The 19608-nt window shown below is 36.5% G+C and overlaps 1 protein-coding gene across 9 annotated transcripts in view; it reads right to left on the minus strand.

Annotated features, from left to right (window-relative positions):
- Window positions 1-19608, minus strand: part of CDC42BPA (CDC42 binding protein kinase alpha) — a 189284-nt gene that overhangs the window by 69676 nt on the left and 100000 nt on the right. For 6 of the 9 annotated variants that reach the window (XM_054820851.1, XM_054820847.1, XM_054820849.1 and 3 more), the window contains exons 7-15: window positions 15665-15758; window positions 14696-14896; window positions 13863-14111; window positions 10221-10300; window positions 8971-9137; window positions 8386-8508; window positions 3137-3270; window positions 1273-1515; window positions 922-1032 (exon numbers count right to left, since the gene is read on the minus strand). In XM_054820851.1, the coding sequence (XP_054676826.1) occupies window positions 922-1032; window positions 1273-1515; window positions 3137-3270; window positions 8386-8508; window positions 8971-9137; window positions 10221-10300; window positions 13863-14111; window positions 14696-14896; window positions 15665-15758 (1402 nt within the window). The remainder of the gene's footprint in view (window positions 1-921; window positions 1033-1272; window positions 1516-3136; window positions 3271-8385; window positions 8509-8970; window positions 9138-10220; window positions 10301-13862; window positions 14112-14695; window positions 14897-15664; window positions 15759-19608) is intronic. The other 3 variants (XM_054820855.1, XM_054820850.1, XM_054820852.1) reach the window with 2 other exon arrangements.

Raw genomic sequence — 19608 nt, forward strand, 5'->3', positions numbered from 1 at the left:
ATGAATTTCCTCATTTTCATTTAACAAAGGAAGGCAAAATAAAATAAAGTTTGCAAAGCAACCCCAAATTTTCTGTGCAGTGACTTAACGTTGACAAATGTTCCACAGAATTCTAATAACTGCTGCCACCCCCACCCCACGCCAGTTATTCATGTAAATTAAGACCAGAATAGGCCTAACCTGACATTTTGCACAAAAATTTTAGAATTATCCTACTAGACAAAACATTAGGAATAGGATTTTACTGAACAGAAATCCTCATGTGGAAATGAAAAACACTCTTATTCAATTTTTGAGCAAGTCTAATTTCTTCAGAGCACTGTACAAAATGCTAAATCATAGAATAAAATAACAGTTAACAGCTTACTCAAATTTCTGCTCCTAAAAACCACATACAAGTGTGAGCAATCTCATCAATATAAACAAAGTCTTCATGCTCAATGCTGTTCTTGTGCAAAAATATCTCAACTTCTGGCTGAGAAGCTGAATGCACTAAAACTTTTCCTTTACAGTTACCTCAGGTGACATCTATTGTGGAGGAAACCATCTTTCTTTGGACTTACATACTGAGGAACAACACAGTACACAAAATACCTATACAGAAACCTGCCTGGGTGCAGGTTTATCTTCAAATACTCAACAGGTAAAGTTAAACAAAGTAATAATGGAAGCAATTTGGTAAGAAAACATCAAGCATTAGGAAATACTTCAGTGAGCAGCGAACACACTGGCCTGAAAAATGCATTAGGCAAATGTTCATTTTTCTGGACAATAATGCGATGTGTGCTTGCATTAATATCAAGCATCAACTGAAGTGACAAACTGACAATACCCTTTTGTCCTACATCTGAAAGCAATCAAACAGATCCAAGTCCTAGGTGATTGGTAAGTTTGCAGGTGTTAATATCAAAACAGACTAACCTTTAGCCCTTCTACTTCACTTTCCAACTGTTTAGAGTACTGTTCACTCCTCTCTCGCAATTTCCTGTCTTTGGATGCCTCAGCAGCTGCAGCTTCAGCTTGGACTTCCAGCTACAAAAGTACATACATTTTTAATAGGATTTTTTTCAAAATCTATTGATGATTTTCAATATAAGAGATAAATCTTCAGCACTAAACTGGACACTTCAAATTCTTAGAAAACAAAAATCAGTACTGTTTTAAACAACCAAGAGTTAAAGATTTACAGACAACATAAAAAAATTACTTTGTCAGAAAACCTTACATATAACTACTATTTCATAGATTCTAAACAGTCTTCTCACCACTTACTTCTTTTTTAAGTCTCTCTGTCCTGCGTAACTCTTGCCTTAAACTTTCTACTTTTTGCATCACCACTTCCATTTCTTCCTCCTTATCTCGGAGCTGGCGGGCAAGCTTTTGTTTTTGAGAGTGCAAGTCTGTCAGCCGCTCGTTCATCTCTGAGAACTCCTGCATTGCCAATTTCCGCTGGCTGTGTGCATCTTTCAGCTCTTTGGCTTGGGATTTTAATCTGTCACTAGACTCTGCCAGTTCCTACAGTTTAAAAAAAGAATTAAGTAATAAACCTAGAAAGCTGCAAGGCCAATTCTGTCTTTGGATGAGCATCTAACGCTTTCTCCAGAGTGAACAGAAACTACATATTCATTGCTTTTCATGAATGCATCTACGATACAGATTGTATGCCTCTGTAAATAAGGAAAGAGGCCAGGTTTTACACTACTAAAGTTAGTAAAATTGCATAAACGTAAAACAAGTAGGAATTTACTCCATTATAGGTTAAACAGAAAGGCTTTCAAGCACTTGCATTAAAACATAAAAATACCTTGTTTTCTTAATTAAAAAATGTCATTAGCATAGTTTTTCAAGAACTACTTAAATGAATAAAAAGAATGGTACTTATCTCAACTGCTATATGATTAAAAAAAAGGTTTTGCATTCATTGAATGGAAAACTCTGCTCTATGAAAATTTCTACTTTAGAAGCTTTTGAAAACTGACCTGCAATGGCAGGTATGAGTTCCACACACTGTACCACAATATCAAATATTACAGAAAGTTTCAGGTAACAAAACACTGTGATGATCAACAGCAATATATGATAATTATTTTTTTAAAAGAATCCACATGAAACAATACTGCTAGTGCTGTGATAACTCTACAGCACAACACCTTCACAGAGCTTGCTGTGTCATGGATCTGTGCTACTACACTATGAATGAGGGACCACAACAGTTTAAATGGTTTAATGGTGTTCAGTCAAAATGGAGCAGAACAAAGAAGCAAGGAAAAGCAAGTCTGAGGATGAAAAGAGCAGCAGCAGGAAGAATTAGTATTTGGCACTGTTGACATCTATATCAATTTGAAAGCATTTTCTAAGGTCGTTAAAAAGAGGTCCTAGTAACTGCAAGTTGTTTTAGAAGAGAGATGGTCTTTCTTGGACAAACCAGCAGCTTTCAAGGTTTGAAGAGCTTTAAGGGTTAAAAGAAACAGTGTTAAATACAGCTGGCACACCGACATTGAGTGTGGCCTCTAAAATACTAGGCCAATATAATCATGATGAGAAACAGGCTAATGTATTTCACACCTGATTACAGGTTGATCTAACCATGACTACAAAAAAGAGCCATGAAAGACAGTATATTATAAATAAGAAAACAAGGAATTGGGGAGACAGAGAAGAAGAAGAAATAAACCCCAGTATTCTTTAAATGTAGTTATTTCAAATTACTTTTCAATCTTCATATTTGGGCAACTTTTCACATCTCTATTCTTAACATTTTTTCCCCTGCTACAGTCTCACCCATACTTCAGATTAAATTAGTTGTCTGGAATAGTTCTTCTCTACTCTGTCTTCTAACCACTACCTTTATCACCTTAATCTGAAGCTATAAAACCTTCTGTGCAGCCACCATGCAATTTGAATCATGGAGTTGTTTGCTACCTGGAAGCAGTCACCTAGGACCACCCAGCAGTCATACATACAATGTGTTAAATAGTGTCCTTGTCTTCAAAAAAAGAGATAGAAAGCAAAGTAGGTCACGGTACGCATTTGTTGTCTGCTCATTAATTTTACACTTGAAAGTTATTTCAAGCAAAACGAACAAAAATAAAACAGTCTTTAGGGTTTAGAAGAGTTACTGACAAAATGCTTTTACCTTATTAAGATCTTCCCTCTCTTGCTTCAGCGTTCTGACCTGTTTCTCAAAAGCCTTTATTTGTCTGGAAGCATCATCCAACTCCCGCCTCGCAGTGCTGGCCTCCTCAAGTTGCTGTTCTAGCTGACCAGAATCTAGAAAAAACAGCAGACTTCTAAATATATTAAGAAAAAAAAAAAATCATCATTCTAGAATAGCATAGTCTAGCTGCTCAAAGCCCCTTCAGTATTTGTTCTGGCTTCCATTTAACCACAAAATAATGCAATTCTTATCTGGTTTAGAATAGGGAGTAGGTTGTTTCAGCTCCCTTTATCTGCTTTTAACACAACAGAATGAAAGGTCACAGCTTGCTGCAAAACAACACTAAAAATGATAACTTGTCTTTTCACATTACTAATCATACACTATACATAATTCTGTAATGTATGCTTTAACATGACCTATACATTTGACTTTTACGCACTGTGATACAATATATAATGCATCTTTTATTACACTGTAATTATAAACAGTCTCCCTCCTCCTCCCAAGTTCCCCCAGAAAGAAACAGTAAAAGTAAGGGGTCGCTCAAGAGCTGGCAAGCATTCTCCTGTTGATACACTTAAAATTAACTTCAGATGATTTTACTTATTTTGAGTGTGAAAACCACTTGTGTTTATGTGATCTGCTTTATTACTACTATAAATACAGGAAAAGGATTACAGCCAGTTTCTTACCAACTGTCAGTTACACAATGAAAGTACATTTCTAAGCCACAGCTAAATAATGTCATATAAATACGTTCAAATGCTACAACATGAAAAGTTGAACTCTATAAAATACGGCAAGTGAAAATTGCTAGCTAGTGGGTGTTTTTTCCCCTCTGAGTCCTTCACTTAAAAACACAAATTTAAAGCAAGATATGTATGAAGGCAGGTTAATTCCAAGTTCCACTGAATCGCTGGACATTTTGCCTTTGATTTCAGTTATGGCAGGTCTTCAGACCATACATATTTACCCACAGAACAGGAACCCATCTATACTCTTAACAAGAGCCTTTTACTACATTTTTATAAATGCCATCCTATGAGACAGGCATACATTTCTAAGAGCTGCAATTTCTGAAACACAAGAATTTTATAAGCAAATTAATACCATTGCCTTATACCCAGACAAATATTCACTATTGTTTTAATTCATCGAGTTTTGTTTAAAAATTTAAAAGAATGCACTTAAACAAGAGATGTAGCTCAAAGCCAGAAATTATTAACTGCCTCTCTTATGTAGTCTACTCTGAAGTCACCAGCAAAAAGGAAGTTTATATATGGCTCTGCTGAGCCAAGATAAATCTCTCTTCCATGCATGAACTACTTTGTTCCACAGCTCTGTTTTCTTCTTCCATCGCTGCCCTTTACATACTTGGCAATATTAAAGATTCCTCAAAGTTTTCTCCTATGTAACTTAGCGAACAAAAATTATAACTTTGACCTCAAAAATTGAAAGCATATGCTAGCTTGTCATTTCCTGGAAAACCAGATAGACAAGAAAAATGTATTTTTCTAAGGTCCCCCTGGTGACACTCCTGAATTTGACATGATTCCATGTTCATGTTTTATTACCTTTTTAAGCAGGTGTTTACTCTTACAGCTCCAGAAGACACAGTAAAATAGGTTAAAGAATATAACCAAAAGCTAGTTGTGACATATGTGTAGTCAATGGTAATTTTCCATCTAATCACCCTAGTTATTGCTAACATTTTAGCTAATATATGCAAACACTCGGCATAGGATGTTATTATGTTACATTTAATTGCCCAAGAGATAAGCCCAAAGCATTAAGTTCAGCTCTTGCACCTGAACTGAACCTTCTTGAGGTTCATCAGATCTAGATTTGGAAATTTAGATATTTTAAAGGCTAACCAGAAAACCTGGAACTCTCTCCCCTAAATTTGGAAGCATTCAGACATGACCACCATTTGTTCTGTGCCTGTATTCTGTCATTAATTTCGTTTTAAAAATCTCCCACACCCCCCCCACCCCCCATAAAATAAAGCAAAATACAACTCTCTTTTCCCAATTTTATCAAATTAGCTTGTATTAGTTACAACTCCAGGCACAAATGAGTGTCTTCTAACTAATGGCTGTATTGACCGGACCAGACAAGGCATTCAAATATATACTGGGAAAGTTATGTGGTGACTGGGGATGGATTAGACAACTCTACATCTTCCTCAGTTGATCACATTATTCACTTCCAACATGAAAAAACAAAAGCACGTATTGTATCTAGGAATAAATATACAATATATATGTGGCATGAAGCAGAAAATTCTTAATGGATACTTAAGGGAAAACCTTCTCAATATTAACAGCCTCACCAGACATTGACTGCTTTTAAATGTGAAAAGGGATATCAGTTATGTTGGGGAACGTTCCCACATTTTTTTTTTTTTTTTTTATTACCAAAGGAAGAGAGTAATACCTTCAGCAATGAACTAAAATCTAAGTTGCAGCTCAATAGTCAAGAATAAAATAGAATTTAAAGCTGATCCTGATGCTTTTCTAGGAAGGGTTGGTCCCATTCAAAAGCTGTTGTTTTTTCAGTTGCTTTTCAGTGGTCCTAAAGAGCCAAAACCAGAGATGAGCATTGCTGCAGAAGTTTCTGATCGTGCTGTCTTTTTCCCCCATTACAGCAGCAAGCGGAGGGACATTTTGGCTGGAGAGAAACTTCACAAAAACCTTTGTCCCTGACACAGGGCCAACATGGCATCACTCAAACCAGAGCGATCCTCCCTGAGCTAGTTAAGCCATGTTCACATCCAAAAATAATGCTTATGGCACAATACAAACCTGCTGCATCATGCTGAACAGCTGCCCAATTGTATAACAGACCTTTTTCAGACTACACAAGTTTAACAGTATATAATCTATGTGCTGTAGTATGCAGTTCATACACAGCATGCTTCTGCCTCATAATGTAGCAGCAGAATCTAAAGACACCAACTAAAAATGTCTGGAAGTTAAGTTCAAGTTGTTCTTTCTGTGGGTGTCGCTGCTGGCATTCCCGACACTTTCAGGAACTGAATGAAGTCTTTTCACAAATACAAACCAGAACAAATCTTTCTTGTTGGTTCCTCCAACCCTTCTCCCTGGGTTTCTTCCCTTGCCACAGGTAAGATGTGGACATATTATAATAGAGATCCATCTACCATTACTTGTGTCTGATTTTCCTCTCGCATAAAATGCAGACATTTTCCTATTTGGATTGACAAGAGGAATCAGATTTGTCCTCCCTGTTTCTATGGGTCTAGTCCTGATACCTAACGGTCTCTATCTATCTTGTTGATGTTCTTAAATAAAAACCATCTTGCTGTACTTCCTTTCTTTCTCTTTGAAGATGTTTCTGCTCTCAAGATCCTATTTTGAAGAAACTCTTACGGGGCAGGATAGCAGAAGTCCTATGCTATGAATCACTATGAAAGAAAATGCCCTTTAATTCAGAGCATCAAATCAAGAATACTGAAAATTAGTATTAGTAGCTAGCCTTTAAAGTAGGCTAAAAAGATATTAGGTAAACAGACAGCAAATTGGCTCAATAACAACTCTATTCAACATGGTGGTGCAACAGAAGCTTTCCCTCTGGAAGTGCTTAAAACATGAATTGCCAGAACCTGGGAGAAGAAGGCTGGAAAAAGATGGATTTGGATATATTGAATTTCTTTGAATCTTTCCATAAATGTCTCCAGTAGCCTCTGTAAAGACACAGGATACTGGGATAAGTAGATCTTTGCTTTGTGACTAGTTTGGGAGTTCTAAAGAAAGGCAGTATGACATTAATTAAAGAAATTCAGCTCTTTATCTGCACAGATTTCAAAACCACTTTTCAAACTTAAAAGTACTGAGGTACTTGATAGCCACATTTTTAGTTACTGTAAAATCTTCATGAGCTCTCAGAAGCAAAGGAATTAAATGGAAAGGAAATAAATGTTCAGTTTTGTAAGAAATGATAGCTCATTGACAGCAGAGCTGAAAGGTGGTTCTTCCCCCCTCATCTCCCTTTCCTCATATGCGCCTACTGCCCAGCTTGTGCTAATTTATCAGATCATGAATTGATTAAATTCTCTGTCTAGATAGTTCTTTCCTTGTTTAATTGAGTGAATTAAACTCAAGAGAGTGCCTGGGGAAGGCACAGAGAGAGGAGAGGGCACACAGCTGTGAGCAGGACCCATTTTGGTGGCAGAGTTCTGTTTGGTCAGTTCTGCTGCTCATGGAACTGCAGCACAGCCCATAGCATCCTCTCTCACGGAAAACACCCCTTCACTACTCCCTGCCACTTGAAAAACTCAGTATCACTCTAGTTTCATGCACACAGCCCACCTCCCAGATAACCCACTCTTCTAGAAGTAGTGTCCCAACAAAATACTCAGGAAACCACATCTCCAGTTTGAACTAGCTTTTACTCCACATGCAGTTACAATGCACTAAGCAACTGCACGCTATAAACCTCTGTGGTTTCAAAGAAAACATAATCAAAATTGTGATGACACGTCACAAATTTGGCTCTTCCAAGGAAAATTCAACAGAAAATGGGATAATGAAAAAAATCAATTGATGCTTAAATCATAACGCATCACCTTCCATCAAATATTTTAATACTATTAAAACTGCTAGGCTAAAGTCTTCACCCCTCACATTTACTCATGTAAGCAAGAAACAGCACCTTCCTTCCTTCCACTTTACTGCCTATGTACCTGCATGCCCGAGTGCGGAGATGTACAAAGCAAGGAATGCTAAGATATTCTACAGTAACTATGACTTCTGCAAGGACTGCACTGATTTTTGATACTGCCATAAACAACCAAACAAGTGCTCCACCTGCTCTTGCAGTACACATTGCAGGAGGAAAGAAAGAAAGAATAGTAGTACTAAAGAAATTGGTCATGGTTTCACAGATTCTCAGGTAGAGCCTCATTCACATCCATGTCAATTAGCAACACCACAATTTAAAACTAATGGAACTTTACCACTAATAAGAGCAGAAGTCATTGAAATCTTCCTTCTCTCTTGCAACTGGAATTACTGAAGAACTGAATATTAAGCTGAATTTGTAGAAAATACTGAGCTACCAATGAAGAGCAAAGGATAAAATGAGAAGTAAAATTAGACTGGAAGACTCTCTTAGAAAGCAAAGTAAAACTAACATTATATGAGGAAAAAAAATCTTGTCAAAATATTGTTTCTTGTTACAGTTTTCACATTTTTAAAACATACCTGTTACCTGTTTCTTCAACTTTTCAATTTCTTCTTTCAAACTTTTAATTTCTAAATCTTTGCTTGCTGTTATTGGGCCATCTACTGTTGAATACTGCAGAGCCTGGACTGTCTGGGTGGATTCTAGAAAGGATGGAAGAGAGAGGGACAAATTACATGCCTGACATCTAAGGAAGTCAAAAAGATATCACTGATAAATTAAGACATGCCAAAATGCCCCTCCACTGAGGATTCTACAATTTATAAATTTCCAACTACTAAGTGCCCATTTTTCCATTAATTGTCAGCTGGACAAACTAAGTTCTTAGAAGTTTTAAGAATGAAATCTTTATGCCATAGTAACCAAGGCACAGTGTGAACGAAGTTAGCATGTTATAGAAATTGCATACATAGGATATTTCAAGCATAAAGAATAAAGGAAGTTTAATTTGTCAACGGAAATAACGAAGAGAATTCTTTCTGCTAGAAAGCATTCCAGGAGGTGTATTTTTTTTTCCACAGTATAAACCATACCTTACAAAGCTGCAAGCTAATCTATTTCAAAGAAGTGATTGAATGATTTTATTTTTTTTTTAATGACTATACCTTGCAGTTTTCTACTAAGTTCAAGCTTTTCCTGTTCTAGACGTCTTATTCTCCTCTCATAAGCTTCTGTTGCTAAACTATCCTCCAAAGTTCTTTGAATGCTGGCATCAAGATCCATGGAGGGTGGTCCAGCTGTCAGTCTTAGACAGCTGCGGTCTGAAAGCACACTGGAGGGGGGGAAAATTAAACAGTATTAGATTTTATAACAGGTCACGTTTAAAGTAATTTAAAAAAATATATCAACCAACAAATAGTTGTTTAAATTGTTAATTACTATGTAATTTACTATACAGTCAAATAATACCTTGTTAGCACGTGCTCATTAAAATTTGAAATAATTTTTACCCAGGATGACTCATCTCCTCAATGCATTTTTTATTACATAAAAGTGAATGAACTCCTGATTAAAAATCATCATTATGGACATTCTACGTTAGCCAGAAAGCAAAAAAGCAACAATCTCAACAGTAAGGTTACAATACCAGTTTATTTCAAAATAATTAATCAAGTTTCCCAAGTACTTTAAAGACGAGAATCACAACAAATGGTGGGAAATTATCACATGACAACTAGGGCACGTACATATCAGAAATGCTGCGGCCCTGAAACCGTGAGTACTCACATACACATACTACTGCTAATGCAAATAATCCTTTTGAAGTCTACAGGACAGGTCACACACATAGCCAGCATTAAGCACACAAGTTTGCAGAAACATAGGCCTGGTTTTTCAATGGTTGCAAACATTTTCTATTTATTTATTTTCATAAATGATCAAGGAGCATATATGGACTTCCTTGTTACTGTTTAATTTAGCAGTAGAGTCGAACCTGACAGATACCACACTAATACTAAACATCAATAGAAGTGTTTTTCTTTAAAATTTCCATTCAGACTTAGAAGAGTGTCAAAGGACTAGAAATAAAACTGTTTTTAAAGTCTAATAAGCTAAGTTCTCTCTGGATCCACACATCTGGTCTTAACTTTGTCATATGCATTTGACTTCATACACTGTCTGAAAACCACCTTTCTCAACAAAAATCCTCCGAACACAGGTGCTGACTTTCAAATTCATGTAAATTTTACCTGCAGAAAGCTCATTCTTTTGGACAGACAACATTTTAGATTATGGCCTAGTAATTTCCTCAATAAACCACATTCTTTGGTATCTGTTTGCAGTTGGTTTCAGAGACAGAAACTTAAGATATTTTGTAACTATCCTACAGATAATTTTGGAACTCTTGACTTACCAGCTACTCGTATATGTGAAACCCACAAATGGTAAATGATGGCCAGAAAATGCAGTGTGTGATGGTGGAGGCATTGTTTCCTAGAAAAACAATAGGACAGTTGAGTAAGTAATATCCTACCGAACTTAAAAGAAAAAGATTTTTGAGTTTAACCGTATGTGAAGTGTTAGTGATAATATCATATTAACTATATTCACAGTCATCCTTATCCACAGCCCAAATATGAAACGGCATCATCTAAATCTATTCATAATAGCATGCAATACACAAAAATACAGCGTGCTGGCATAAAAATGTTTTTCTAATTAAACAGGCTATCGTTAGAGGAAAACAGAATATTACACATATCAAAAGCCAATTTATTCCTTCTTTTTTCCAAGAAGCTCTTAGCACAAAGAGTATCACCTTTTATTCCCTCCTATACTCCTATCTGCTATTTAGTCAGCAGGGCTTACTACGTGTAGATTTACCAATCCCACTTCTGAGCGGGCCATCTCTATTTGGAGAGAACAATAGTCACACATTTACTAGAAAGAAGTAATACAACAGGGTTTTCTAATCCCATTAGTGCTTTCACCATTTTTTCCCCTTCATTGCTCCTTTTTCCTGCAAGACAAAGAACTACAAACCAAGACAAATCTTTGAGCTTCTCCTCAGGCTAAAATAACCCTGTTGCTATATAACTTGAACCATTATAAGTTCTAACATTCTTAGATACCCTGTTAAAAGTTTCCTGTTTAACCCCAAGATGCAAGGTGTATGTTGCTATACTACGTATGGCCATAATGACCATGAAAAGAAACTCCCTAAGAAGAAGATTATCACGCTGAAAGTGCTAGAAGTTTCTAAATTTTAAGGAAAAGTAACATAATGATTTTTTTCAAACAAAAAAAAAAAAAAGAAGAAAGGAATGAGTTGTACATTTTTACATATAAAACTCAGCAGGTTAGAACAAGCTTGTATTCAAAGGAAATCCAAAATTACCTTTTCAGTGGTGGTATCAGCTATATTACATCACAACCTTGACCTTTTAGCAGACAAATCTTCACATTGAAAAAAGAGTTCCCAGAATAAATAGCAACACCAATGACACGGCTAGATTGTGCAAGTACATCAAGTCTACATTGTTGGGCATTTTGGAAACTAAGGACAAGACCAAATTACAAAGGCTTAACTTTTCACTAATATATAATAAAAATATCAATTATTACACACTATGGTTAGGAAAAGTAAAATTCTTTACTTTTCCTCCATATTTTATTTTCATATTTCATAGATTTGAGTTGCAAAACCATCTTAATGAATAACTTTAAACCAAATGCATAATTGTACAATTTTAACGGCCAATATGACAGTTTTCAGTGACACACAGGTAACAACGTTGGTTCTAAAATACCGTATCTATTGATAACAATGTAAAGTTCTGTACGAGACTTTGTTTCTTTGCTGATTCTTTGTCAGAGATCAAAATACTTATTTCCTGCTACTTGTGTGAATTCAACTGTATTATCATACTAACAAAATTATAACTGAATCTGTCTGTCATGCCTATCAGTAAGGCTACTAAACCAAATAGCTAAAAGCTAAAAACCTGCAGAATTTAGGCTGCCTAAAAACACTGTTTTGCCCTTTGTGTTTCTGTGTACTTTTAACATACTGTTTGAGTTTCACTATTACATATATAATTTTTTGATGGGACCACAGTCTCATTCCCAGTTCAGGCAGAACAATAACAATCATGGCTTTTCAACATTGCCTTTTATCTTCAGCACTGGGCATTCCTCATTTGTTGTATGCCATTCAAACCTTGCAAAGAATTTTAAGGAAAAAAACAAAACAAGTCTCATGGGCTTGTCTGTGGTGTTGACTTCTGTGATAGTAATGCAAGTATGTGAACTTTCCTCACAAGATGTGTATGAAATATGGCAGGGAAGACACCTCCAAGTTTTATGTAAGAATTTGAGGGGAAGTAATATTAAATACAATGTCCACTAGTTGAAGCAAAAAATGTAAAATATCCTCAATCATGCAATGCCTCAGGCTAGAGGGTTTTTTCCAGAGATGCTAGGCACAGAAAGAAATGGTAAAAATATAACCTTAAATTAAACAAAACAAAAAACTACATTCACATGTTTCAAATGACAAAACTGAAAAGGAAGCTCCAGAAACTACCGTTCATCTCGACAGTTCAATGGCATTGCTTTTCACCCCCCAAAGTCTAAAGCGCATTAAGAATTGGACTCTGCTTTCATGTCTGAGTCCAGTAACTCATCACAGAAGCACTCCTTCTTCACCTGCAGTTCCCTGCTTCTTTACAATGAGAAAACATTCACACCGCAGAGGCATCATCTGAGTGCCTCAGCTGGGAGATCAGGCTCTAAAACGGAAGACCCCCTGGACTGGCCAACATTAGAATGCATGAATAACCTCCAAAAGGTATTTCAGCTTCACAAAGACTTGCTACACACAGCATCCACTCCTGCCACCCAACCCTGACAGCTGTTCCTGGACAAAATAATGTATAAACAGATATCTGAAGACTGTATTAAAAAGTTTTAAGATAAAAATACTTTAATTGTGAAGGGAGATGGGCAATACCAGATGCAAGTGAGGAAAAATTGAGGAAAAAATGAAAAAAATTAAAGTTGGCCTAAGCAGCTAGACTGATTTGCTTGTATCAAAGGACTCTGAGACCTTTCACACCACATATGTCTACCACTGAAATTAATCCAAAGTGTTTTCCATGTTTTATCATGCAGTTGGAAGAAAGGGAATGCAAATAATGATCATCCTGCCCACATCAATTCATATTGCCTATCACTTATCTGCAGGTCCAGGAAACTCAGTGGGAGTGAGACGCACACGCAGGGCAGTTCAGAAAACAAAAGCAAAAATGGTGAAAAAGCTTCACCTCACATGTGAACAGCAAGTTTCTGCATCTTTCAACAAACACCAAAAAAAAAGAAAAAAGTATTTCCAAGGAGACAACGCAAGGCATTCCTCTGATGCTAAGACCTCTATCATCTCTCAAAGTTCCTGTTCAAAAGCATAGAAACACTAAAGCTGTTAAAAATCAACAGTTGCAAAGCGTTTTAAGCAAAGGCAAAATAATTTCTCACTAAGACTGTTCCTGAAGAAATGGCTGTAACGTTTCTCCTGAACTTCCCAAAACTCCACTCAAGTCAGAAAACAGGCTGGAAGAATTTTAGTGAGAATAAACTGAATGGAATCTGACAGAGATACGAGCAATTAGAGTACAGCGCTACAATAAAATGCATTATGCAAACTTAGCACAAGTCTCAGCAATGCCCTGCTAGAAATACTGTGTCTTGCAGACTACCTACATGTAAATATATTATTCTTTATAGACATAGGCATTAAGAACTTGTCACTGCAAATAACAGATGTATGTGTCAAATAGGTGTAAAGTTACAATGAATTTACAAAATTGATCCGCAGTTATCCTTGTTGGAGGAGCAGTCTCCGAACTATGAAAGTATTCCCCCCACAGTTCTTCAAAGCAGCACTTTGATGTTTATGCAGAACACAGTGAACACATGGAAATGAACTGCCATTTACATATATTTTGTTGTAACGTATACTACAAAAGCTGATTTGTCAAAATGTTAATTCTATACTTACAGAATTTTTTAAGCAATCATCATCCACGTCAAAGTTTGATGTATCAGTGGGGCTGCTGACTTCTGGGATGTAAGGTGCCTCACAGTTTCTAATGTTGTCCCAATCAATCCCAGCAAAAAATGGATGGTTCTTGAAGTCTTCTATCCCATTTTGTCCAAGTCGATGCTCTCTGCTACAAATGAGCCTTCGGATGAGGTCCTTTGCACTTTCAGAGACATCTGTCACTTGAGCAGGAAACTGAAACCTCTCCTTAAAGATTAAAAGAGAAAATAATTTATTACCAAGAAAAAGTTGGAAAAATTACCCTTCTTAATGATGATTATCGTCTAGAAAAAGAAGTGTGCAAATACTCCACTTCTTAAATACATGTAGTAAGGTTTCTAGGAAAAAGACTTCCCCAAAGGATAGAAACTATTGAAATTTTTTGTCTCCTAATTTTTCTTCTTTATTTAACTTTCTCTTACACTGTTGAATTCTACAGCTACCTCCATGTGGAAGAACATTTAAGAATCTTCCACATAAGCCAACCAATGGATCTCGCCAGAAAAACGTAATGCAAAAGGAGTGATGTAACATAGCCAAGATTTACTCCATAGAGTGAACTAACAGCCATGTTTCCAAATCCAAATTTTTAGTTTTGAACTGCTTTATCCTAAAGCAAAGCCATCTGCAATCCACAACCACAAACTTACTATATGGAAACATATTTTTTCTACATTTATGAATGTTAACGTAATTAGTATATAAAAACTCATTTTTAAATAAGCCTCCAAGTTACCCTATTACTTATTAAAAAAATAGCTTAGAGAGAGAGAGACAGAAAGTGCACTAACTTTGTGGTTCATTATTTTCCCATAGGTCTCCACCAAGGACTCAGCATAAAAGGGCGTTTCTCCATAAAGCATTTCATACATGCAAACGCCTAGGGACCACCAGTCACACTCGGGCCCATACTTCCCTTTTCCATCTTCCATGGCCTGCAAGATTTCTGGAGAGATGTAGTCCGGTGTTCCAACTGCCACTGAAGATTGGACCTGTAAAAGTTACATTTCCAGGACTAAAATCAACTTCCATCATTACAGACACTGCTGTTTGTGGCACTGTGCATGCATATATAAATTTAGCCTAGTGTTCTGGTTATGACAATAACAACTAAACACAACAAAAATGCTTTTAAATTCATAAAGAAATACATAAGCATCCGAGGCTCTACATTAACAGACATGCCAATAACATACTTTTGCTCAACTCTTACAAATATTTAATAACAGAGAAAGAACAAAACTGTCAATTCTTAGGCTCAGAGTTGTTATTAAGTAGTTTTAGATTAAGTGATCAGATATATTAACTCAAATACTTTGTAACACTCTGGAACATGATTAACACGCTAGCATTACATTCTAATCACACCTACTATATACTGTGCAAGTTTAAATATACTACTAAAATATGATGATATGCTAATTACATCTCATCCTGCTTATATTAAAGCTTACATTTTCAATAAAGATTAGAGCTCAGAGCTCAAAACTGAGATTCATAGTTCATCAACAAATACCTACTCAGTGTTGATGGTGCAGCTTCTCTTTATTTATTCATGACTTGACTATATGCATCTAAAAAGCTTTTAATATACAGTAAATCCAAGCAAAGTGCAGTCGAGGTTAGTCACATATCAATATCATTACAATTCCGTTTTGTTCAACATAAGGCACCTTTTCCCTTTATTAGCACACATTTTTAGCAGCTAGCAAAGGACTGAAGAAAAGGTGTTTAGGAATATATCACTCTCTCTAATTTACCGTTCCATCTTCCATCAGTTTCAAACAAGAACCAAAATCTGCTAATCGAATATGTCCATTCATATCCATCAAAATGTTGTCTGGTTTAATATCCCTGCAAATAAAACACATTTCAGAATTAGTACAAAAATGTATTGCATAACATATAGTCCAAGCATTAACTCTGCAACACCCTTAACATTCAAACCCAGCACCAGATCAGCAGACAGAACACAATCACTCATCATATGATGGAATTTGCACCAGGGACGTTTCATGACAGGGGCTGTGGATCAAATCAGATAATGTCTGTTAATTTTAGCAAGAATTGTGTGGTCAATTTCTTTGTCTCTGTTTTACAGATACCTATGTATACTGAAAACATACATATGCCCGCCAGTATGCAGCTGACTAGGATGAAAGCATATATGCTAAGTTACCAGAGGGGCATTTATTGTTCAGCTTGCAAACTAGTTTCAAGTGTTGAAATTCCTTTTCATTAAAGTATAGTAATTAGAAATATCCATTAAACTACATTTTAAAAATGTGACATTATTACATTCTTACTCTAACCTTATCTATTATATTCAAAAGGTAAATTATAACTGTATGAATAAAGTACCATGAATACTTTCTCAGTGAAGTCATTTACAAGACATAATCAAATCCCCTAAAAGAAACAAAAAAAAGTGGAGCCTGACTTTCCCTCATTCCCCTAACAACTTATAAATTAATGTCATCAATTGCTTTGTAGACAAATTTCAAAATATTCACAAGCTAAGATATTCACATTGCACATGAGAACAAGGTTTTGTTGGTGTTTTTTTTTGTTTGTTTGAATAAAAACTGAGTTATAAACGACGTTTACTGAGAATTTATAATGACCGAAAAATTAGAACCACACCTTGAACAACATTATAGAAGCAATGGCACAAAGGTGTCACGCTGTTATACGCTCAGTGACAATTAATATGGTAACAGTAAGTTGAAGAAAAGTACTTTCTGAATTTGTGTTACCCAAAGACAAGCAGGCAGTAACCCTGGCTGAAAATAAATTGTAGCCACCTTCCAAACATGGAGAACCCTTTACAAAGTAAAAAGCAAACACTACTTAAGAAATCATACTTTTGCATCTTGCAACTGAGCGCAAAGACAATTCCTTACAAAGTAAATCATAAAGATTAACTGAGTTCATTCTCTAAGTAACATTCTTCCATTTGATTTTTGCTGACATTGAATATGCCAAAGAATTGCAACCTCCAGCTTGAGATAGTTTTATTTATTTTACATTCACCCACCAAAAACATTCCTTAAACATGTTCCTAAATAAAAACAAACACATGCTATTGAGACCTCTGGAATTATAACTTCAGTTTAAAACACTTTGCAAAAACATGCACCTAAAAATCAAGTTCCTCTTAGAAGCTGGACTTAGTTCAAGCTAAACAAAAACATGAGTCACCCTTGAGGCTCCATTTATCCGTGTTCTATCTTTTAATATATTCCCAAGAGAAATAATCATCATCATCATCACACCAACCTCCCCCATTCGATCTCACAAACCAGCAGAAAACATGAAAAATCTCACTCTGTTGTCACCACTGTGCAAAAACAAACCTACAAAGAACACTGAAAGCACTCAGAGGAACAAGTATTTCTTGCAAAGAGAAGTTCATAAGGCTCATAAGAACAATTTTTACAGTGAAGGAAAAAAAAAAAGAGACCAACTTAATGCATACAAATTCTTTTTGGCTCTTGTAACAGAAGGTATGGGTTATGAACAACTGTTCTGAATTCGAGTGAGCTATGTTAATAAAAGACAGTTTGAAAGACAAGAATTGCTGGCACCTGCAGAGCAGAGTAGGCTATAAGCAAAGGGAAAGTTAAGAAAATTATGAGCCCCAGAGGGGAACAAGGAAGGGGAGTAATTATTGCCAGTGTAACTGAAGAGTTTGAAGGTGGTTATTATGGGGAAAAATAATATGTCATAAAACACGCATCTCTACTGAGCCTGCAGTTGTTAGATTCCATTAGAATTATGAGTTTTGTTGCAGGTTTTTGTTTTGAACAACATCTGGTGACTCTCCTTTAGTGATCAGAACTGATTCTTCTCCTGTTCTAAACAGAGCATGGTCTTCCATCTTCACACCCACTCCACATTCCCTGGCTTATCCCAGTTTCTGCGCTGTATGAACTTGTTCCCTCTTCCCACGCTTCCATCTAGGCTGCACTTTTATTCTTATCATCCCCTGCCTCCTAGACTCACCTCAAAAGTTGAGATGTCCAATCCTCCACAGCCTATCAACCCCAAATCTCTTCCCCTTTTATTTCCTTCTTTCACTCTCAGCTTCTTCGCTCCTAAGTCCTACTTGTCCTACATGTACACATTCAACTAATGGATTTTTTTATCTCCCATCTCAGATCTCAGCAGTCAGCATTTCCCCATAGTGACTTCCCAGATCCCTTTCCCATTCCTGCTGGCTTCGTATTCCTCTAGTCCTTACTATCGCCTTTCCTCATGTCCAATTCTTCCCTGTTGCACAGGAATCTTCTTTGGCACTAAAAGGAAGAACACTATTAACAACAAAGAGCCTCCATGCTGTCTCTAGTGTCTACCAACATCTCACAAAATTGCAGGGCAAGTCCCTTCATTCTTACAGTTCTGAAACAGTGCAAACCTACAGCAGAAAAAACTTAAAAAGCATTTAGGGACCAAACTCTGCATATGATTGATTGAAACTCATAACTGGCATATTGGGGGGGGGGGTTAACCCACAAATATCTAGGTGGAGGTCAGAAGAATGAAAATACGTCCATGACTCAAAGAAGATTCTCTCCTGGATTTCAACGGTGCATCCATATCCCAGAGCAGAAGAATTTCTCACAGGGCTTGTAAGAATTATTTTATTAATTTAAAATCTATATAGGAAAAGCAATGCATGTTTCTTGATGAAAGAAGTGACACTTATTGCTTCAGGCAGATCCTAAGGAAAGAAAATTCCAGACCGAGTAGCTAAAATCTGGCAAAAGTAATGAGCAAATTATGAAAACTTACATGGTTTAGTGAATAGATCACTGAGCTGAATCTCCGTAGATAAGAGTTACTGGGTGATTGCAGGCAAACCATTTCAACATCACTCAACGATAACACTGGTGCTTAGTCAAGCAACTAATCTCATCTGGCTAGAAGGCTATGGAGCACTAATACTCTAATAACCCTGTAATTAGTTCACTATAATAAAATAAAAAAGTCTGCTCACTTGAAATATGAAATAATAATTCAGTGTCAAGAAGTATAAGAATTTGGAAGCCATTTTATGAACCAGATTTATAGTGGGAACAAGTACTGAATTGGGGGAGTTGCTCTGATGCCACTGTATCCTGTGGAGATCCTGAGTTCTACCAAGTCCCAGACAGCTCAGCCCTACTCTTAAGAGCAACTTCTGTGGTAAGTCCAACGTGCAATGGGTGCACATTGCCAGAGTTGGACTTGGTACAAATCAAGTCCTTCAAATGCACTCCACAGTGAATTAAGGGGACACAGGTACCCAGCATACCCAAAGAAATACAAACCTTCCTTAAATCAACTTTTTTGTAGCATTGCCACCTGAGGATGTGAAATGAGCAGAGACTACTGTTCTGCTGAGTGATATACCAGCATCAAAGGAGCCAGAAGTCTGGACCAAACAAACTTTAAAAACATGTGTGTCCATTTAAACCATGACTCCCACACAGAGTACAGGAGTGCCTTCTATTTTTTCGAGCTGCATTGGCCTTGACTGTAGGAGAAAATCAGCACTGCACAGCAGCTCAGATAAAGTGATGCTCTTTGTATTTGTTTTGCAGATTTTCGTTATTTGCTTCTGTTCATCTGGAGAATGCTATAGGAATAAACAGTCTGTGGGATACTGGAAACTTCACTTGCACAGAAAATGAGTGTGGAGGCTTATGAAAAAAATTTGAAA

Source organism: Grus americana, chromosome 3 (assembly GCF_028858705.1).
Source record: "Grus americana isolate bGruAme1 chromosome 3, bGruAme1.mat, whole genome shotgun sequence".
Classification (NCBI taxonomy): Eukaryota; Metazoa; Chordata; class Aves; order Gruiformes; family Gruidae; genus Grus; species Grus americana.